The sequence below is a fragment of the Nannobrachium achirus genome (assembly GCF_963921795.1).
Source record: "Nannobrachium achirus genome assembly, chromosome: 15".
NCBI lineage: Eukaryota > Metazoa > Chordata > Actinopteri > Myctophiformes > Myctophidae > Nannobrachium > Nannobrachium achirus.
In genome coordinates, this window is record NC_137822.1 from 9,249,678 (window position 1) to 9,272,250 (window position 22,573).

At 40.7% G+C, this 22,573-nt stretch overlaps 1 protein-coding gene across 1 annotated transcript; it reads right to left on the reverse strand.

Annotated features, from left to right (window-relative positions):
• Window positions 1–1,524: 1,524 nt before the first annotated feature.
• On the reverse strand, window positions 1,525–22,082 carry agxt2 (alanine--glyoxylate aminotransferase 2). The gene is made up of 14 exons (XM_080743114.1): window positions 21,904–22,082; window positions 20,815–20,903; window positions 20,079–20,269; window positions 19,223–19,346; window positions 18,676–18,770; window positions 16,780–16,873; window positions 12,518–12,611; window positions 9,146–9,246; window positions 7,833–7,925; window positions 6,734–6,866; window positions 5,653–5,741; window positions 4,449–4,598; window positions 3,030–3,128; window positions 1,525–2,252 (listed from the first exon to the last, which is right to left on the reverse strand). The coding sequence occupies exons 1-14, from the start codon at window positions 22,007–22,009 to the stop codon at window positions 2,151–2,153; spliced, it is 1,560 nt and encodes a 519-aa protein (XP_080599240.1). The 5' UTR covers window positions 22,010–22,082; the 3' UTR covers window positions 1,525–2,150.
• Window positions 22,083–22,573: the final 491 nt, after the last annotated feature.

Sequence of the window (22,573 nt, forward strand, 5' to 3'; positions counted from 1 at the left end):
TGCTAAATGCCTAAACTGTAAAATGTAATCAGTGATGTCAGCATGAAGACAGACATTCTGTAAATTAATAGTTAGATATACGTAGGGCTCAAGTAGTCCTCTAAGGCTGTAATGGCAATGTTTTAATGCAGGCTAATAAAAATAAGGAAACATAAACACTGAATTGAGTATGTGTGGAAAACCTCACTGGTTTGTGATCAGATTGACCTGGCTGTTAGCCTGATCCAGAGCAGGCTAACCTCACAGATACTAACATTTCCATGGTAATTAATGTGGAATTGCTAACCCAGCTTTCATGAAACAGATACATGGCCGGCTTAATCCCCAATCTAGGTTTTGTGAAAAACAATGCATACTGTAGCAGTGAAGGTCTGTGGACAGCAGATAGACATGGTTCTGTTTATATTAGATACATATACAAGAACAACACAGGCTGCACTCAATGCAATCATACAATAATGCAGTGGTTCTCAACCTGTGGGCCCAGGGGGGTCCCCAAATTATTTTGGGGTGTCACCAGATGATTAGCTTAATGTGAAACAGTAAACACAATAACATAAAGTTTAAGTGTATAGAGGGTATATGCACATTTCTAAAGTGACAAATTAAACATTGGCCAAATATTAGATGCAGAAATTGTGAAACTAGCAGATCTACATGCTCACAACGAACATGTTATACAAAATGTAATGCCTCAACTCTTAGTGCTCGTCAGGGTGGGGGGTCCCCAGTTCAAATATGATTATTTTGGGGGTCGTGGCCTGAAAAGGTTGCGGACCACTGCAATAATGTACTGATCTTCTTCCACACAACTGAAGGACTTCATGACAAGAGAAGATTTACTGTTCTACTACTGAACTCCCATTTTTTTCACCTGGTGCCAATTGTCTAATGTACAGTAATCCTGGGTGTTACACTCCCTCTGCCAACCTGGGGAGAGATAGCAACAGACTGACCTAATACTTCCTTCCATGCATAAGGAGTCCAAACCGCTGCTTTTCACCTGACAGGGGGGAGTTTCCCGGGCTCGACGTAGCACGTGGAAGTAACACGTTATTCCAACCAGTTCCTTTCCTCTCCATCAGGCTCCCCGGCTGGCCAGGCAGTATAGAGACCAGGATTACTGCATTTTTTCGTGAGGGTATCTACCCTCGGGGACACAGGGAGAACATGCAAACTCCACACAGAAAAGCCCTTTCGCCAACCCCACCTAGGGTATGGGCACTGATGACACAGAGGAGAGAACATACTCCCAGCATCCACCGTGGGTATCGAACCCAGGACCTTCTAGCTATGAGGTGACAGCTCTACCAACTGCACCACCGTGCCCCTTACTAAGTCTTTCTGGCTTCAATGATCTCTGTACATTCCTTATATTCTCTGAAGACCTCACATTCTGAGAGATGCTTTTAAATCAGGTTATTATTGTTATTTTACCTGCCAATGAACATCACTTTTTAAGACAGATATGACAGCTCTATTTTACTGTATATTCAGTTAGTGTAATTGACATCCATCCAGAAACATAGTGACAGCTCTATTTTACTGTACAGTCAGTCAGTGTACTTATCATCCATACAGAATGTCCAGGATATACAGTACATGAGCTTTACACATTAAAATACAGTATATTAGCAGAACATTGTTAAAAAACCTACACATTTGTCGCTACATAAAAAGTTCAATCTCATGTCTTCTGATAGATCATCTAGAAATGGAATCGTCCTATAACTCCTGAAATACAGAAAAAGTAATTATCTAAATAGAGCAACAAGCTTAAAACGACATGTTGTAAAGTATAAGGGTTTAAAGGGGATGATACCCTAGGCTGGTTCATAGTTTGCTTCCTTTTTAGGTTAAAAAGAAATAACAGCAGATTAAAAAACATGCCAGGCTGCATAAAACTGACCTCATGATGTAAGCTGCGTGTCAAGTGTGTTTAAGTGGTCAATGGCAAAATTCCTTATTATCATGGCCAAGACTGTCCAAGACTGCAGCTAAGCCAGAAATATGAATATAATTGTTAATTAGTTTCATTTTGGGGAGAAAACCAAGGACCTGACCCAGTGGATACCGTTAGCTTTCCAGGGAATAGAGTCATTATCGCAGAATTAGTCCTTATCCTTTTCATAGCACCTATGACGATGCTTTCATCTTCTGTCCATGTAGTTCTGAATGGACTTGTCAAAAACTGCTAAGAAGAACTCTGCATCATCCATGGTGATGCACATGGGCGGCTTGATGCGGAATGTCTGAAATGGCAAGAGAACATTGACAAAACATGACATTATTAATGTATTATATGAGCAACTATGTGTTAAAGGGGGTTTAAGAGAGCTTGTATTACATTCGGTACTACTATTTTTGAAAAAGTGAGTGAAAAGTGTTGAATAGTTTAGAATTGTTTAGGGTCCCTGGCACAACACATTTTCAGGTGCTTGGAGGACGTCTCCCTACTCTTCTTTTATCACGTTTTGTGGTCAAGTAGGACACCTAATGGTTGACAATATGTATTCATGAATGTCAAAGCACAATTAATTTTTTATTCTGGGATTTCCTGTATAATAGCTCAACAGACAAAGTTACTGCACTCGCACAGGGGGACCCGGGACCGGGTTCAAGACCGTCTGAAAGCCATGTACAGTAGGATAAGAAAATTCCATATTAAAGGATTGCAACTTTTTGTTTTCTTTTGTTAAAAAGTGAAAGCTCTGTATTCGATAAATAAATCATGGATACACAGTTTACTGGTACTTTAGGCCTATAGCTCTATATTCTGATAGTAATCATTGCTAGAGTGTTTAGTAACAGGGGTCTCTCCATCTCTCCTGCTTTTTTGTAAGCAGAAAATACAATTTCAGGTCAGGACTCATACAGGATACCAAGAGAATCAAGTTAAATTGGAAGTGATGAAAAAAAGAAATGCAACACTAAGCTGATAACTGATCTTTGTGGCCTTTCTCCGGATTGGATAACATTGGTATCCTGACCTGAAAAGGATGAATTCTCACCAATGACAGATAACGTACCTGTCCATATACTCCTCCTTTCCCTATGAGAACTCCCATGTCTTTGGTATCCTCCAGGATCTCTGCCATATCCGCAGGAGGCAAGGGGTCTCGACTAGCCTGGAGATCGAGAGAAATAGTGATTTTAACCACATTAACCCTGGTGTCCCTAGTGTGAGCCTATCGTTATATATTTTCAAAAATAGGAGATCTACAAGCTCAAAACGCGTCCCATCGCCATGTGCTGTGAGCTTGTAGATCTGGTATTTTAGCTATTCGTCATGAAACCAATATACAGGTCGGGCATATTGGTTAAGCACCGAAATTCCCCAATGTGAGGTGCGGGGACAAAATTATTATATAATTATTTGCCAAGTTAAATTTATCAAACGTAACACTGTAGTTTACAAGACCAACAGTGACATGCATGTATGTCACAGGCAAAACATGCAGTTCACTTCAGTGCAGCAGTAAAGTTATTGTGTCTGCGTCCGGTCTGTAGTCACAGATGAACGGTAACTCATGGTTAATGGTTAAATCGGACTATCTGGACCCATGAACCATGTCCTCCGGTGAGAAAGACACACACACACACACACACACACACACACACACACACACACACACACACACACGTCACACGCACACGCACACGCACACGCACACACACACACACACACACACACACACACAGCACATACCTACACATTATACCAACATGTGAGCAAAGAGACCTAAACACATCATAGCTACATGTGAGGAGAGTGGTCAAACCCCCGCTAACCAGATCGCTCTCCCCAAAACATGCCCACTCTAAAAACAAAATCCCACCGACCTCGCGACGATCGCTCGGTGGGGAGGTTCTTGTATTCTTGTATTTTTTTTTACAGAGGATAAGGTTAGAAATAACTTTATGGTTAGGCATGCATAGTTTTACTGAGGTTAAAGCAGTAGTTCACCCCCGAAATGACATTTGTTCTATTGATTACTCCACAGTGACTTGAGTTCAATAATATTGTTTTGTATTTTTCGCATTCCTAAGACAAAATTTAGATTTGAGTACATTTACCCCCACTGATTCCGGATGGGGACCCAAATGCATTTGGATCCCCATTTGCATCCCCAATCAATGGAGGTAAATATATTGTGATGAAATGATTGCCTTAGGAACACGAATAAAACAAAACATATTATTGAACTCAATTCTCCATGGCATGAGTAGTAATGAATAGAAACTATTTCATTTTGGGGGTGTAGTACTCCTTTAAGATTAGGAATAGGGCTAGGTTTTGGCACCGTTTTACTGAGGTTAAGGTTAGGTTTAACCGTTTAGGCATAGTTTACCAAGGTTTAGGAATACCAGGCAGAGACCGTTCCGCCGGATAGACACCTGAGGCGACTGTTTTGGTGTCGAGCGTTGTGGTTTTCAAATACCCCTACCTTGTCTTTGACCATCTCCACACCAATCATTAAGCCTTTGCCACGGACATCACCGATGATCTCGTATTTGTCTCTTAGCTTGGCCAGTTCTGTCAACAGATACGTCCCCACGTCCTGACTGATCTGCTGGGTTCCGTCCTCTTTGATGGCCTGATGGGGGAGACAGAGAAACACTCATGACTCCTACCTACAGTAGCTGTTGAGAATCAATGGGCATGAGAGACAAAAATAAAATGTATTTTCAATCAAATCAACACAATAAAAACACAGTGTTCTACACTATGTCCAAACGCTCTCATACACTTACAACTGCAATAATGTTTAACCCATTTAGGCCTAGATTTATTGAATGCTTTAACCAGTGAAAAATAGCAGATATACAAGCTCACAGAGTGCCGTGCTGCGAGCTTGTAGATCTGCTATTTTTGAAAAAGTCGTGAAAATGTGTGCAAATCTTTGACAATATGTATTTTCAAAGCGAACGTTTCTAACTCAAATTTTGCTTCTGGGTGGTCCCTGGAACTAAATATTTTGAGATGCGGGTCCGTGGCCAAATGCATGTCATTTTGGGGGTCCTTCACATGAAAAGGTTTGAGAACCACTGACATAGTAGTCTCTCAAGAACAGACTAACTGTTAAGTTAAGTGAAAAGGACCTTTTCTTTGACAATGGCTAGCCAGATTGCTGACACAGAAACGGTTTTTCAAAAAATCTTAGAAGGATTCAAAAGACACTTATAGAATGGGGTCAAAATTCTAATTTTCACGATTCTTCAAAAATAGCAGATCTACAAGCTCACAGCGCGGCACTCGGTGCCGCGCTGTGAGCTTGTATATCTGCTATTTTTCAATAGTTAAAGCATAAAATAATGATACACAAAATGTGTACCCGCTCTAAATGGGTTAAAGGGATTACGCACCCCATGGAGACTTGAATTCATGGATATTCTTTTAGTTTTTGTCGCATTTCTAAGCCAATACTTTGATGATCAGCAGTGGTTCCCTATGGAGACATAAAGAGCCTCCTCAAATTATTGGCTTAGGAATGCGAAAGAAATAAAAAAAAGTCTAGAAAAAAGTCATTTTGGGGGTGAACAACTCCTTTAATTATACTGTATAATATTAAACATGATAAGAACTATTGTGTGCAAGTGGAATTCTGTTTCTAATGAACAGCGTTTAAGAAAAACTGCCTGAACACTTACATCCAAAATGGACGAGCCGATGGCACACGCCACAGGGTTGCCTCCGAAAGTGTTGAAATGAACTCCTTTGCCAAACGCTGCGGCAATTTCTGAAACAAACACAAAAAAGGCATTTTTACAGAAACTCAGTTATACCTCCGAAAAACCCACTCAAAACAATCTAGCATATGGAAATGTAACTTTTCATGACGTATTTGTTTCCATAACGTTTGACCACATTGATTATGAAACCCGATTTATACTTCATTAATCAGTGTATAAATTAAGTATTACTATAAGTTTGAAACATTTCTAGAACATCTAGAGTTCCAGCCGCTATGTGGCCGGCCCGGGGGCCTGTTTATTTGAGAGGAATTGCACAGAGAGAGAGTTTGTTTGAATGGCATGGAAAGCTGTTTATTTATGTATCTTTTTTAATTAATAATTTGAGAATTTGAGATCTCATGAGGCCCTCTGACTGTTTGAAGCTCCACGATTTTTTAAAGGCCTCGAAAGCTGGCCTCGAAAGCTGGTGGGGGCTCCTCACTGGCAGGTTAGCCATTAGGACAGGGTTCCCCAATTAGTTTTCCCCAAGGGCCGAATTATGTCTAGGGTACCAAGCCGAGGGCCACAAAATTGCAGGGGGCGACGGTGGCGTTCCCACTACCCCAGCGACAGTTTTTGTCGTTGTCGGGTGAAAATCTTGTATGTCCAAAACTGTTCATTTTGAATTTATCATTTAAAAAATGATTTAAACTAGTGAAAACAGCCGATCTACAAGCACACAACGCCTCGCGGTGCAAGGCATTGTGTGCTTGTAGATCTGCTGTTTTCACTACTTTTGTGCGACGGCCTTGTATGATTTGCTTGTATGATTTGCGAAAGAACGTACAAATTTGGAGATACGAGATTTCCACCCGACAACGACGATCTACGAGTGTTGTTGCTGCTCTTATACCACCATTATTACTGGGGTTGGTGTGGGCCAGACAGTAGCCCCATGCTGGCCGCAAATGGCCCGCGGGCCGCCTATTGCGGAACCCTGGTATAAAGACTACATTGTCGACATTTCTTTTTTGCTGTTGAACTTTCGTCATCTCACCTGGCGTAGTAACGACCGCTCCCATAGGGAATCCATTGCCAATGCCCTTTGCCATGGTAACCATGTCAGGAATGACATCATGACCTTGGAAACCCCAGTAGTGGCTTCCTGTTCTTCCAAACCCTGTCTGAACCTGTCAGACACAAACCACAAGGTTTTCACTGAATGCTCCAATCAGAATCACTTTGTTTTTATTTCATTACGTTTTAAGTGGCAGTGGACCTGAAGAGCTGAATGGAACGTTGAAAGAGAAAGTCCGTACAATTCAGCAGCACTGAATCAGCTTATTATATTGCTTACTCGATTAAAGTATAAACTGCCTTAGGATTTTTTGATTCTTGCATCATTGCAATATGCACGCCAGTTGCCCATGTATGCTGTACATCATCGTGTGCTGATTGATGAACAGTAAAAGTAGTAGATCTACAAGCTCATGACGTGTTGCACCATTGATACAAAGTGAGCTTGTTGATCTGTTATTTTCACAACTTTTAACATGGAGACGCCAGGTTGAAAGTAGTTAACCCATTTAGGCCTAGAATTATTGAATGCTTTAACCAGTGAAAAATAGCAGATATACAAGCTCACAGTGCGGCACCGAGTGCCGCGCTGCGAGCTTGTAGATCTGCTATTTTTGAAAAAGTCGTAAAAATGTGTGCAAATCTTTGAATATATGTATTTTCAAAGCGAACGTTTGTAACTCAAATTTTGCTTCTGGGTGGTCCCTGGAACTAGATATTTTGAGATGGGCGTCCGTGGCCAAATAAATATCATATTGGGGGTCCTTCACATGAAAAGGTTTGAGAACCACTGACATAGTAGTCTCTCAAGAACAGACTAACTGAGCTCCATTTAAGTGAAAAGGACCTTTTCTTTGACGATGGCTGGCCAGATTGCTGACATGAAACGTTTTTTCAAAAAATCTTAGAATGATTCAAAAGACACTTATAGAATGGGGTCAAAATTCTAATTTTCACGATTTTTCAAAAATAGCAGATCTACAAGCTCGCAGTGCGGCACTCGGTGCCGCGCTGTGAGCTTGTATATCTGCTATTTTTCAATAGTAAAGTAGTTTAGATACTAATTGTGTTTATGTTACCTCATCAGCTATGCAGACTCCACCCCGCTCCCTCACAAGTTTGTATGCCTCCTTTAGGTAGTTTTTGGGGTATTGGACAGCTCCTCCCACTCCCTGTACGGGGCATGAATATTTGTCATAATGATGCAATGTGTCACGGTAATCAGGTTGTAATAGAACATGAGTAAAATAAATATTAATTACATAAATCAATAATGCATGCACATCCAAAAAATAAAATGCAGTAACTACAAACATTTAATCGAAACAAGGTGGGGTTTTCACCACAATTAAAAGCATCAAATCTGCACGAATGGGGATCAACTATAAGAACAGAATCCAAAATACTCGCCAGCGATTATGATATTTCCCTGGTGTGTAAAGAGCTTGACTCTTATTGACTCTTAGCAGAATTTAAAATATATACTATTAGTTATAGTGAAAACGTAATTTCTCACGTAGCCAGAATGCTATCTCTGAATGCTATAGAGAGTCTGGAACTACACCTGCTGAAAGCTGAGAAAGGAAGCTGTCATCTTTATGTCATCTCTGTTCACTCCCCCAGTCCCCCCCCTCGATTTCTACTTGTTTATATGATGTTTTTGCATAGTATTTGTCTTATATTGTTAAATGTTTTGATTAAATGAGAACACAGGACCCCAATGGAAACAAGCCATAGGCTTTCTTGGGTTTAAAATCCTATTAGCAGAACTTGTATTGAACTGTACTTTCCTGTGCTCATATTTGCAAAATGTTAAGTATTCGATGAATCGATCACAAAAATATACTAAAAAACCAGGAAAACATGTTTTTTTTTTGTTTTTGTTTTTTCATTTCAAAATATTTCCAGGAATTTCACGACCGTGGGAGCCCTGGCTTTACTCCCGGATGGTTTTCAGACTGTATGACGACGGAACATTTGAACTTGTGTGAGTCAACACTCAACAGTCTGTATCGAGGCTAGGAAAAACTGCAAGCCTCTCAAATAATAGCAAGATATTGTACATCAGAACATCTGTGGGTAACAAGACAGTGGAATTTAAAAGATCTATAATGTATTGTCTAATCAAAATGAGTTATGTTCATCGCATTAATCCAGTAAGGCGAGCCATTACAGGCACACAATAATTCATAATTCAAGCATTCATTGGTTATAAACAAATATCGTATTGACTTACAGTATTTAATCATAGTTATTATGACAATTATTGGAAACAAAGTATTCGACAGGAGGCTATAAAGAATAAATATTATTTGATTAGATTATTTAAAACATGCATCCATTTGTATTGAACCAGTTTGATTAATACAGAGGATTTGACTGTGTATGTTACCTGAATAGGTTCTCCAAAGAATGCAGCGATTTGACTTGGAACACTGGTAGCAAATGTCTCTTTCAGCTGCCCAATATACATGTCATGAGCCATACAATGACCTATGGATGTAAGCATGTCAGAAGTCATACATTAGCCAATGGGTTTAAAACTGGAATACAACTGTATACCATGTGGCTGTTTACAAAACAGTGAATTGATAATGACTTTATTGTATGTAGGTCCATTTAACCCATTCAGAACGGGTACACATTATTGAGTATTATTATTTTATGCTTTAACTATTGAAAAATAGCAGATATACAAGCTCAACCGCGCTGCGAGCTTGTAGATCTGCTATTTTTGAAAAAAATGTGAAAATTAGAATTTTGACCCGATTCTATAAGTGTCTTTTGAATCCTTCTAAGATTTTTTGAAAAACCTATGTTTCTATGTCAGCAATCTGGCAAGCCATCGTCAAAGAAAAGGTCCTTTCACTTCAACTGGAGCTCAGTTAGTCTGTTCTTGAGAGACTACTATGTCAGTGGTTCTCAAACCTTTTCATATGAAGGACCCCCAAAATGATATGTATTTGGCCACGGACCCCCATCTGAAAATATTTAGTTCCAGGGACCACCCAGAAGCAACATTTTACAAATGTTCGCTTTGAAAATACATTCAAAGTTTTGCACACATTTTCACGACTTGAAATAGCAGATCTACAAGCTCACAGTGCGGCACTCGGTGCCGCGCTGTGAGCTTGTATATCTGCTATTTTTCACTGGTTAAAGCATTCAATAATTCTAGGCCTAAATTTAAACTACTCAGGATTTCATAGTATATTCATGTCACAGCTGCATACAGTGGTTGTGTGTTACATACATTTTCACCTTCAAACACTGGAGCCACAGTCTCACGTGGATGTGAGTTAAAATATTGACCACTTCCAGGTAAGCTAGCAGAGATAAAGTGCTTATAAGCTTATAGGTGTAATATTTCTGTTGGAAATGGTCAATGTTTGATTGCCAGTCAAGGACTTTGAACTGCAGGCTTGCATCTAAACACCATTGGTACCAAACCAATATAAAGCAACATGTTTTGGCTGACACTGGCCTTTCGTCAGGGCAACATTGACAAAGGCAAATGTTTGGTTTTATTGCTACTAGAGGAGAGCCCCTCATGTTTTCTTGTGGTTTGGTTAAGTGAAACTGTACTAAAGTGCAGCCTCTGTTCATACGGTACATATATGTATGTTTGCTGTGTTTAGTGTGGTATGTTGTAAGGGTTAAACTGAGCTGACCTCCACTCACATGTGTCTTCCTAAACTGAGACAGTTCACTGGAAAGGGATTTCATTGAAAACAAATATGCATGAAATTCTACAGCACATTTCGTAAAATACTGAAGCCGAATATTCAAGTGCATGTTGATTCCATAAAGAAGTCTAACCACTTTCAACCTGTCATGGCCTTATAGGCAAAAAAGTTAAAAAAAATGTACAAGAATAGCAAAAATCGACTTACAACTAAAGCATGCACGTCTCGCGGCAACATGGTGTGAGCTTGTATATAAGCTATTTTCGTATAGACTGGTGGGATTTCTGAAAAATGTGATTGTTAAAGGCATTTTGGGGTAAAAGTGGGGTACCAGGTAATTCTTTTACATAATTCAAGGGTGCTGAATCAGAAATTAGAAATACATGGTTCCCAAGCAAAAATAAATACACCTTCTAATTTGCATAACAAAATGAATACCAATTTAAATTTTTTCAATAACTTTATAACAAAGCAAGCAAAATAGACAAACAAGTCTCACGTATCCAGACAACTATTCCACAATCTCCGAATGCTATATAGGGTCTGGAATGACAGCTCCCGAACGGCTAGTATCGGAAGTAGTCACTGCTGCACTGAACTGTAGTCCCATTGGAAACATAACAGAAACACACCAGCAAAGACAGAGTCATTCGAGCGGCATATTCTTGTTATGCGTGTATAGTTTAAGAAAACATTTGAAAAACATCATGGAAGTAGCACCAACAACACCAGACAAAATAACACCCCCAAAAGAAGAAGACATAACGCTTCCAGTAGGACTTGTTATCGCTACTGCACCAAGGGAGCGGGTGCGTCACATGCGCTTTATCTCGCACTCATCGTTAGAACTTATGCTGACTGTATGCTGGGAGCATTTGCAAATCGTGGAGGCAACAGTCTGACCACGCGAGACCAGCGGCTAGGTGGCTGACGATCTGTAGACCAGCTTTGCAAGCTGGTAATAAAAACCTTTTCACTGTAAACACTGTAAACAGTGAAAACCAACATCTGCACAATGGAGGGGAAAAAAACCCAATGTGTCACAGGTCACACCGAACTATTTAGGCTGATAAATGCAGGTTGTGCACGGCCGCCTGTTTTATGCAGCCAGTGCAGCCCAGTGTGAAGTTCATTAATCGTCCTGCAAAGCTTGGCCAATCAATGCCAAGCTTTGTGGGAAATACATACGTTCAAACAGGAAAAGTCAGATCTAGGAGCGGTTAGCAGTTAACACCGCTCAAGAAATAGGAGGAGTGTCTGTGGACCCCTTTGAGTACTAAACAGTTTTCTGTTATGGTGGCCACTAATTTGCATGTTTAAGTAGGCTTAGCACTTATTCCATAAAAAATGCCTTAATCAAAATGTCTAACACTCAGAACACAGAGTAAGAGACCTATTTTCGTCCATGCTAAACCCTAAACCCCTAAACTTCGTTGCCTTTTTCAACTATTTTGAAAAACGTAAAATACTTCAAATAGCCGATCTACATCGACACGTTTTGAGCTTGTAGATCAGCTATTTGAACTATTTAAAAATGTTTTTCAAAATAGTAAAAAAGGCAAAGAGGTTTAGGGTTTAGCATGGATCAAAATAGCTACCATAATATAGACTCTTTTGCTTGCCTTGTCTCAGAGCTATTGAAGAAATAGTTCAACATTGTTATGCAAATTAGAAGGTCAAAAACCAAAAATGTCACTTAAGAACCATGTTTTTCTGATTCAGCACCCTTGATTTTCCCCACTTTAACACTAAATGCCTTTAACCTCCTTATAGAAGGCCTTTTATCTGAAATCCCTCCTGACTATACGTACAGTATATAAGCTGGCTGACTAAACCCTAACCCTAACTAATTAAAACTAATTGAAAGATTTTTTTTATGTGAAAATGAACTAAAACTAAACTATAATGAAAAATCCCAAACAAATGTATTATAACCTTGCGTGTGCATGTGTGTGTGTGTGTGTGTGTGTGTGTGTGTGTGTGTGTGTGTGTGTGTGTGTGTGTGTGTGTGTGTGTGTGTGTGTGTGTGTGTGTGTGTGTGTGTGTGTGTGCATTCATGTGTGTGCTGAAACAAGTACCTTGGGCACAGCCACAGTCTCTGATGGTCTGTATTGGAGAGTCCCTGCAGTGGGTCCCTCCCCATGGACCCCTGAACACATCAGGACACATGGTCTAAGGGACACAAACAAAGTCTGTTAGATTACTGTTTCTCAAACTTTTTACATTTCAAGGTCTCCCCTTAACCCTGACAGTATACAAGTGGAACCAAATGGACCCGTTAGGGTCCATTTGGTTCCATTTGTATGCTGTTAGAGCAGGGGTCTTCAACGTTTTCAGGCCAAGGACCCCTTAGCTGAGAGAGAGATGAAGCACGCTAATGTTCCACTCAGAATAGGGGAGAGTGTTTTCTGCTGGTGTTTCAGTCCGAGTGTATCAAAGGGTGTGTTCGGAAATGCGCACCGAACGCACCCTTTGATACACTCGGACTGAAACACCAGCAGAAAACACTCTCCCCTCAGGATAGGGATGCTAGGGTTCAAAATGGTTAATGTAAAAAACATGATCCTATCACACAAAGATTTGGTGGGCCCCCCTGTAGTAACTCTGAGGACCCCCTGTTGAAGACCCCTGTCATACAAGATGGTTAGTTTGGGGTAACTGGATGGTTAGTTTATTATTTATTATTATTATTCAAAAATGTTACCCTAGCCCCAAGGACACCTGGATGGTCCCCGGACCCTAATTTGAGAACCACTGCTTTACGGTGCCGATGTTGTCACGATTGATCAAGGATGTAGACAAGGGTAGAAGAAGACCATAAAGATTGCACAGTAAGTAAGAGTTGCTCAGGAGAGGGTGCTCAGAGTGAGCAACTCACAGACTCCATATTTGGACATTTTCAACCAAAACACCATATATGGGCAGTGATCGACATAGAGCTCCATCTGTGGAATTGACTTGTTTGAGTCTGACTTCATGCTGACACCACACTAGGTTAGACGTCGCATGCCATATTTGGGGGCCTGGCTGAGGTGGAGAGTCTATGGGCCCTATTATGATCCAGGTCTTATGCTTTATGCCTTAACTTCTTTGCCTTTTTTTTTACTATTTTGTTTTTTAAATATTTCAAATAGCCGATCTGCAAGTTCACAACGTGCAGATGTAGATCAGCATTTGAAGTATTTAAAAATGTTTTTCAAAATAGTGAAAAAAAGGTAAAAAAGTTGAGGCATAAGGCATAAGACCTGGATCATAATAGGGCCCTATATATGGTCGTGGCTCACATCACAGTGACATTAGCGTGAGCGACACAGAATAAGTAGGTCTACCGGAAGCAGCAAAACCATGGGCGATCTCTAAGAGCTCGAAGCAGCACAACCAAAGGCGCTCTTTATCGAAGGAACCAGAGCTGAAACGTCTCTACAGACTCTTTTGGTTACAGATCAGTTGTTATCCAGTGAGGTGCAGTGAGTTGCTGGTCCCTTCAACCATGCACTGGACGGTGAGTCAGAGAGGAGGACCAGAGGATGGATCTGCAGTGAGCGTGGGGCACAAGGTGTACTATTTTGGAGGTGACTTTGGTGAACCCATGGATGTATACGTCTTCAACATAGTGTCTCTGAGATGGAGGATGTTGCCACCAGTGGTAACTAGAAGAGGAGAACGTCCTCTTGAAGTTCCCTGTAGGCGCTGGGATCACACTGCTGTGCTGGTAGGAGATATAGTCTACATCTGGGGGGGATGGGAGATGGATGACATTTGCGATTGCAATGCAGTCTATGCATTTGAAGTCAACACCCACAGATGGTTCAAGCCCAGGACTTCAGGGACTCTTCCAGAGGCGAGGATGGGTCACTCAGCCTGTGTCTTGGGGAAGGTCATGTATGTCTTTGGAGGATGCAACCACCTGACTGACATCACTAATGACATCTACAAGTTGGACACCACCACAATGGTCTGGTCTTTAATTAACATCACAGGCACTCCCCCACCTGCTTCATCACTTCGTCACTCTGCGACCATCATCGGAACAAAAATGTTTGTATTTGGGGTATTGGAGCGCTATCCGCGAAGGGACAACAACATCAGAGTGTTTGACACAGAGACCAACGGCTGGATGATCACGCCTCCTGCGCAAGCTCTTCCAGATGGACGTTCTGATCATTTAGCCTTTACCTACAATGGAGAGCTGTACATATTTGGTGGCTGTGCCTTTGACCTAAAAAATGATATGTGGAAATTCAATCCAGAGACCTTCTCCTGGAAGGAGGTGAAGCCCAAGGGGAACGGCCCGTTAAAGATGTTTGGTGGCTGCTGTTGCATGATGGGAAATTGTGTCATCCTCTTTGGAGGACTCGGATACCTGTTTATCTTAGACTTGAGTCCTAGTCTGAAGACATTATGCAAGCTGGCAGTTATTCAGTACGGACTGGATCAGTCTGAACTCCCACAGGACCTCAGGTGGGAACTGGCAGCCATGAATAAAGAATACAATAAATAAATATTAAGCTCAGTGGATCTCATATCTCCACCAGGAAGCTTTGTTTGTGTACGGGATCCCGAATATAAAGCACATCTGCGCTGATCACCATATTCTGTCAACGTTTCAGCCCTATTCTACCTCCATTGATAGTTCCGGCCCTCGTCCTACAACCACTCTGTGTATCCTGTAGGAAGCAGTAGAGGGGTAAACCAAAAAGCTCTTCGAGTCATGTCCCCGACAGTCTTTGCTGCATGCCTCTTGCCATCTCTATTGATTGATTAATTGATTATTTTATTAGACAAAATTGGAGAACAGTACAAGTATAGTCAATACAATTGGAATGTAATACAATACAAGTACAGTTAAACACCCTACCTAAAAGGAACAGCTCAAATAAGAACTTTTACGGTCTTTTTTTACATTGAAAGCCCTCTGTATTTCATTCATGGATATAATAAATAGCAAGCAAGAAAAAATTCAATAATATCGCAGTTATAAAAACACTATATGTACAGGATCGGGGAAACAAGAGGGTGGGGCTAAGGTAAGGGGGGTGGGAGGTGCTCACTTCTCGCCTGTCTATGGGAGAAGTGATAACTACCTCCTTCTCTGGCCTCCTATCCCTGTTTCCTCTCTGTCTCTACTATACAATACTATAAATAAAAGGCAGAGAAAGAACAAAATAATATCTTTAAAGTCATAAAAAATATATACATTTATTGAAGCTCAAAAACCGAACGAAAAAATACAAATAAAAAACCTCAAAGAATAAATGTATTTTCTCGTACAAAATAAGCATTTAAGTCTTTCAGCTGCTGTAGTACCTTCAAAACCTAATGTGGAACACTAGCGAGTGAACCATCAAAGACATCAGTAGCTGTAAAGTACTGTCAAGGACCAGTGTTGGTTTGGTGATTCAATCTTTGGTGGGACGCTATTTTAATGATGTCACGCGCACTGCATATTGTATAAAATTGTGTTGCGGATTAAAAATGTACATGGATTTCAGCTTAGACTTGTTTGACAGCACTGTCATCATGTTGGAGTAAATGTATTTTCAGACATTTAACCACTTGAACCATCAAATACTTAGTCTGCTCTTCTTTTCCCTCTACAAACCTCTTTGCCAAAAATAGCCGATCTACAAGCTTACAGCGCCTCGCAGCTCGAGGCGTTGTAAGCTTGTAGATCGGCTATTTTTGGCTAATGTTCCACTCAGAATAGGGACGCTAGGGTTCAAATGGTTGATTGTAAAAACATGATCATATCACATAAAGATTTGGCGGGCCCCCCTGTAGTAACTCTGAGGACCCCTCAGAGTTACTCCATAAGGGTATACAGTGTATGATATCTGCACATTTGACAAGTCAATCTAAAGTTAATTTCTAAAGTTAATGACCTTTAAGACCTTTGTAATACCAAATAAAATGGTCAAATATTATGCAAGAATGAGGCAAACATTGTGAAAACAGCCGATCTACAAGCTCACAACGCCTCGCATTGCTTGTAGATAGGCTATTTTCACAATATTTATCTGTGGAATCAAGTCAAGGTAAATTAAATTGAAGTTGGCAGGGTTAGGGGGTCCCAGTTAATATATGATTATTTTGGGGGGTCATGGCCTGAAAAGGTTGGGAAACTGTGCATTAGAATTAGATCAACATGAACACACAGGACACATGGTATGTGCCACATGATCATGTGTGTGTGTGTGCGTGTGCATGTGCGTGCGTGTGCGTGTGTGTGTGTGTACTGTACAAACTGCATATATACCATACTTCATTATGATCATGTTGTATCATATATTGCCTTTATATCTTGCCATTATTCCTGTAAGTCACTCTGTAGATTACGTACGTTGGTGCAGCCTAAGCCACTGGGAACAGGGTATTTATAGGCGGAGTTGGAGGTCAGAGCCATGGTCTGCGGACTGCCCCCATGGTACGATCCTCTGGAAGAAACAGGTCTGGGTCAGTTCCACTGTTTTCACCTTTTTTTCAACTACTCCTTTATCGTCTGAGCTATCGTTAACAACTGGAAGTTGTCTTTTTTCGACCAATCACAGTGCGGTGTTGCTGAAAATCTATTCCCCGCAGAAACATTTTCTGTTCTCCCGCACGCCTTCGACTTCGTCCTTTCTGCTCGGAGTGCTCGCACAGTAAGCAGCAAACATGGATTCTACCGACGTTACATGTTTCTACTAAGCATTTACTTTTCTACTGAAGAGCGAGTTAACTTATGAGCTGGTCAATGGAGCTGTGTTTTGTTTCACCGGGGAATGTAAACAGACTGCAACCAGGGACGTGCTGGGCCCCTGATTCAGCCTGGGAAAAAGAGTTGTAGAGGCCCTCATTGCGCGCTATAGAGAGAGATCTCTCTCTATAGCGCTGCTGCTACTGAAAGATTTGCCATTTCAGATCATGACAAGTGACAAACAGTGGGCCAATTACATGAGTTATATTTCGGCATTGTCGGGTGGAAACCTTGTATGTCCAAAACCATTTTAAAAATGATTTAAACTAGTGAAAACAACCGATCTACAAGCACACAATGCCTCGCACCGTGAGGCGTTGTGTGCTTGTAGATCTGCTGTTTTCACTACTTTTGTGCAACGGCCTTGTACGATGAAGCAGGGCTTTGCTTTGCGAAAAAATGTATACATTTGAAACTTGGAGATTCGAGGTTTCTGCCCGACTGACGATTTACTTTGTTGGCCGCCCAGCCCCCAAAATGGAATGTAGGCCGACATTTTATTTTTTTCCTAATGGCCGATCTGGACCGGCCGGGAATGAACCGGCCGTTCGGGAGTTGTCCCGCTTTTCCCAATGGCCAGCACGTCCCTGACTGCAACGCATGACGTAAATTCCGTTAACTGCAGCACTTCCGCCACTTCAGGTGTCTACAGGTTCATGCCATTCACATGGCATATGGTGGCCAGGGTACTGGCCTCCTGGTATGTGACAACAGAAGCTATGTGGGTGACCTTAATGCCTGTTGTGCATACTGGAGTAGGGCATCCCAGGGAGACCAGTTGTCTTGGAAACGAAGGGGCCCGCAGCCACTGGTGACGTAATGATGGAAGGATCTGTGGTATAAAAACTTTGCATCGCTGTTTAGACTTCAGAAAAATCTATCTGGACGCTATAAGCGTTTCTGACTAAAAGGAATAAATACAGATAATAGTTTTCAATAAGAGGTTTCGCCGTTTTATTGATTTAATTAATTCATATCTGACAGACAGGCAGTGAGCTGTTTTTACTAGAGAAGATAAAGCTATCAGGTGGTCGAGCCTGGATGGCTTGGTTCCAGGCCTTTTTTTTTTTTTTTTTTAAGCAGACAAGCGGCAGTGATAACCATCCTTTCAGTAATCTACTGCAGTGGTTCTCAACCTGTGGGTTGGGACCCCCAGAGGGGTCCCCAAATTATTTTGGGGGGTCCCCAGATGATTAACTTAATGTGCAACATTGTTTTCTCACTCATCAGTAAATAAACCAACATAAAGTTTAAGTCTAGTATAGAGGGTTGTGCACATTTCTAAAGTGACAATTTAATGGCTTACCTCTAAAAAGACAAATTAAACATTGGTCAAATATTAGAGGCAGAAAAATGCTATTTTCACAATAGAACCGTGTTATACAAAATGTAATTCCTCAACTCCAAGTACGTGTGTGTGTGTGTGTGTGCGTGGGGGTTGGGGGGGGGGCTGAAAAGGTTGAGAACCACTGATCCACATAAATAACAAAGGCATCTTACCTGAAAGTGATGATATCAAAGTTTCCTGTGTAAAGCCTGGCCATCAACATAGCCAGGTCATTAGCCTCCGAGCCACTGTTGGTCAGGTATACCACCTGGAGAATGGATATACAATACACATCATGACACTGAAATACATTATTAAAAGATCATAAACAACACCTTCTTCATAATGCACTGATCTGATGATTAATCATTCTATGCTATTCATGTATACATAAAAGATAAAGTACAAAATTATGGTAAATTCACAAGTGGCTTCACACAGTACATGATGTTTACAGAAGTCATTTTATAACATGGACCACATACACAGTATTCATACAATGAATATATATCGTTTTTGCATGATGCATCACTAAAATAATTATTAGAAAATTATTAGAAAAGTAACATTTGAGAGAGAGTGAGAGTTTGATAAATGTTCTGCTGGTGGATTAATGAATGTTTCCATTGAACGTTTCACCCCTGAATGTGATTAAATCCTAATGCTATACAGTTAAATTATGATTTGTGAATCTCAGGTGTTAGTCACTGAGCGCAGCACCTTGAGAGGATCAGGAAGGTGGGATGCTAGTTTCTCACAGTACTCATGGAGAGTAGGATAGACGTAGATGTTGGTCGTGTGCCACAGTCTCCTCAGCTGTTTCTCTGCAGCCTCCGTCACCTTCCTGGAACCAGGAGACGCCCACAATTAAAACGACAATTAAGTGTTCTGAACAGCAACTAAATGTTGCTATGTATCGTTGCTGTCGGGCAGAAACCATTTATATCCAATTCTCCATATTTTATCATACTAAAGCATCAAATGTATCGCAGATCCACAAGCTTCAAACGTGGCGCAAAGCGACACATTTTTATGGGTACATTATTTATTTATTTTTATTAATTTATTTGTTTTTATTTTTTCATTTTGAGCAGGATTTCTTTTTTAAATCATGAATTGTCATACTTTAAAGGACAACTTTGTTTTTTTTTTTACAACAAGGGTTCATATTTTAGATTGTAAAGATGAGTGTTAAAATGTTTTCATTTACTGCTTTCTATTGTTTTAGCGATTTTTGTATTTTCATTTCAGTGGGTGGGGGTATGCGTACAAGTGGCTAAATATGCCCCCCAACCTGGGGGCATGCATGCAAATCAACATTTTGACACTCATCTTTTCTTTCCTCTAATGACTATCTAAAATATGATTATGAACCCTTGTTGTAAAAAACAACAACAACATAATCCTTAAATTAGAGAGGAAAAAAATACTTTTAAGAATTAGTGGAAACGAGCTTGTAGATCGGTTATTTCCACTGGTTTGTGTCTCAGGGGGGGAAACATCAAATTTCTCTTTAGGATCTCCAGCTAAAATGTTTGGGGAAACCACCGGTACAAACCAGACAATAGGAACTCACGGGTGGCAGTGCCCTACGCTGACAGTGGCCACGCCAGCGAACAGGTCCAGGTATCTCCTGCCATCCACGTCCCACAGCCACTGCATGTGGCCCTGGTGGATGAAGACCGGCTTCTTGTACATGGTGACCTTCATGGTCATGGGGTTGCAGTACTGCCTGCGGATCTCCAACATACGTTCTTTTGACATATCCTGTAATAAAGACACGCAGACGCAGGTCCACGTGATGATAATTAGTATCATTAGTTCCATTTAGAACAGTGGGTTTCCACTAGGGGTGGGCGATATGGTGATAAATATCGCGGAGACGATACAACGTCTCCACAATATTATGCCTTTTCAGAGATATCATATATATTGTGATACAATGAGGGAGCCTTATAAAGAAATCCTGTTGAATTGTTAATGCAGAGATTCATTGCAGAATTCATTTAAACCTGCATTTTGGTCTAAATCAGTAGTTCTCAAACTTTAAAATGTCAAGTCTCCCCTTAACTCTGACAATATACAAATGAAATGGACCTGTAAGGGTCCATTTGGTTTCATTTGTATACTGTCAGAATTACATACATGTAAGGGTCAATTTACACCTCCAAAAAGGAACTAAGGGAGTCCCTGGACCCCACTTTGAGGACCACTGGTCTAAACGGTCCGTTACACTTTTTTCTTATAGTTTTTGTTACCTTGTAGGTGGTTGTACTGTACAGACATATGAATCAAACAGCACTTGTTCTTACATTGTACTCCTCTGGTTGGAAACTACAGCTTGGCATCTCAGGGAGGTCTGGTGGTGAGTGCTTGATGGCAGATTTTTGACATAATGCACCTGTAAAATATGTTTTTTAAATATTGAGATAGATATAAAGTATGTATGTGCCTTATAGAATGGGGGAACACTCACATTATTACCTCTTCAGGGTGTTATTATATTCTGCCCTGTAATAGTCTATTTATATGCAAATGTTGGTATTTTGTCAATTAAGCTAAAATCGTGATTTTTTGAATATGTCAATATTTGTAGAAGGTTAAAGTTATCGAAGGCTAAAGTTTACAAAGTTGTTTTTATCTTCCTTGGTAAAAAACAAATTATGTTTTTTCACCTACAGATAACTAGTCTAGACTAGAGATAGACTATAAGCAAAGTTATGAAGAAAAAAATATATGGTTGTGTTTATTTAAGACATTTTTATCTATATTCATTGTATACTGGTATTAATTATAACAAAGGTCTGACTGTGACTACAGAGTCAAAATGTTTTTAAATATACCTTTTAAATACCGTACACAAACTTTTGATTAAATTAGAATCTGATTTTTTAATCCAATAATATTAAAATGTTGATGCAACACATACTGTAGGCCTAGGCCTATAGATAGCACTTTATTTGAACAAGTTGCACATGCCCACAACAAGTCATCTGAGGTCTCTCCACCTCAAACGTCCATATCTTGTAACCTGCCTTTATCGAATAGATAGTGATATAGTGAAGATAATAGATTAGCCTATAATCACCGGGAATGACTGTGTGACATTTTTGATAGAACAGTTGAACAAGTGTGTGTGGCCTATAGCTTAAATATCCCTAAATCCTGTCCTAAATTGGTCGATTCATTTCTACAGCACAAATTCTCTTCATTTAAAAAAAATGAATAAAACAAAAGTAGCCCGACATTAGTCCTACTCGGCCATCAAAAAGAAACACTTGTTTGATCAGTGTTAAACACAAACTTTCTAACATTAGACATGGACTGTCTATCACTATGTAAACAACAACACAAACCATCCACCTTTCTTTTTTCCCCCCCTTTTTTGTGTCTAAACTTACCGCTCGGTCGGTGGAATTTGGCCAAACCTAGCCAACATTGGGGGTCTCCTAATAGAGCCACATAGGGGCTACTACTACTGCGTAAACGAGACACGAGCTTGTGCATGTTGTCCAATCGAGACGCACACTGCCTGCAGCTTGTTGTGAGTAGCCTATAACACAAACACACACACACACACACACACTGGACGTTGGTCCGGTGTAGGGCGGGGGACACGCAGCAGCCAATGGGGCAGTGATAATCACGACCTCCTGTTAGGCAATTATTACCTCTCTGAGTCGATCTGCCTGCCTCTCATCATGTCAGTCATTGGAAGAAGTTCTAGTTCGAACTGATTCGAACATGGGGTCTCCGTGTCATGATGTGATGAGAGACCACAAACACCCAATTAATGGAAGTTGGAACACATGTGAGCTCTCTTTATGCCTTTTTGGGGGGATGACGGTAGGCCTATCCGACTATATCCATCACCTGTGCAGTGTGCACTCTATAGTCAACACAACACAACCCCCTACCCAGCTATCCCCTTGTCAACTCACCTGTTTGAATGTGTCTTCTAAATGAGTGGTTCTGCACTTAATTGTGCCAAGGACCCCCGTCCCCCACAATGTATTTGGCCACAGCCCCCATCTGAAAATGTTTTTGAGCGGTGGTCACACCGTCTCCTAT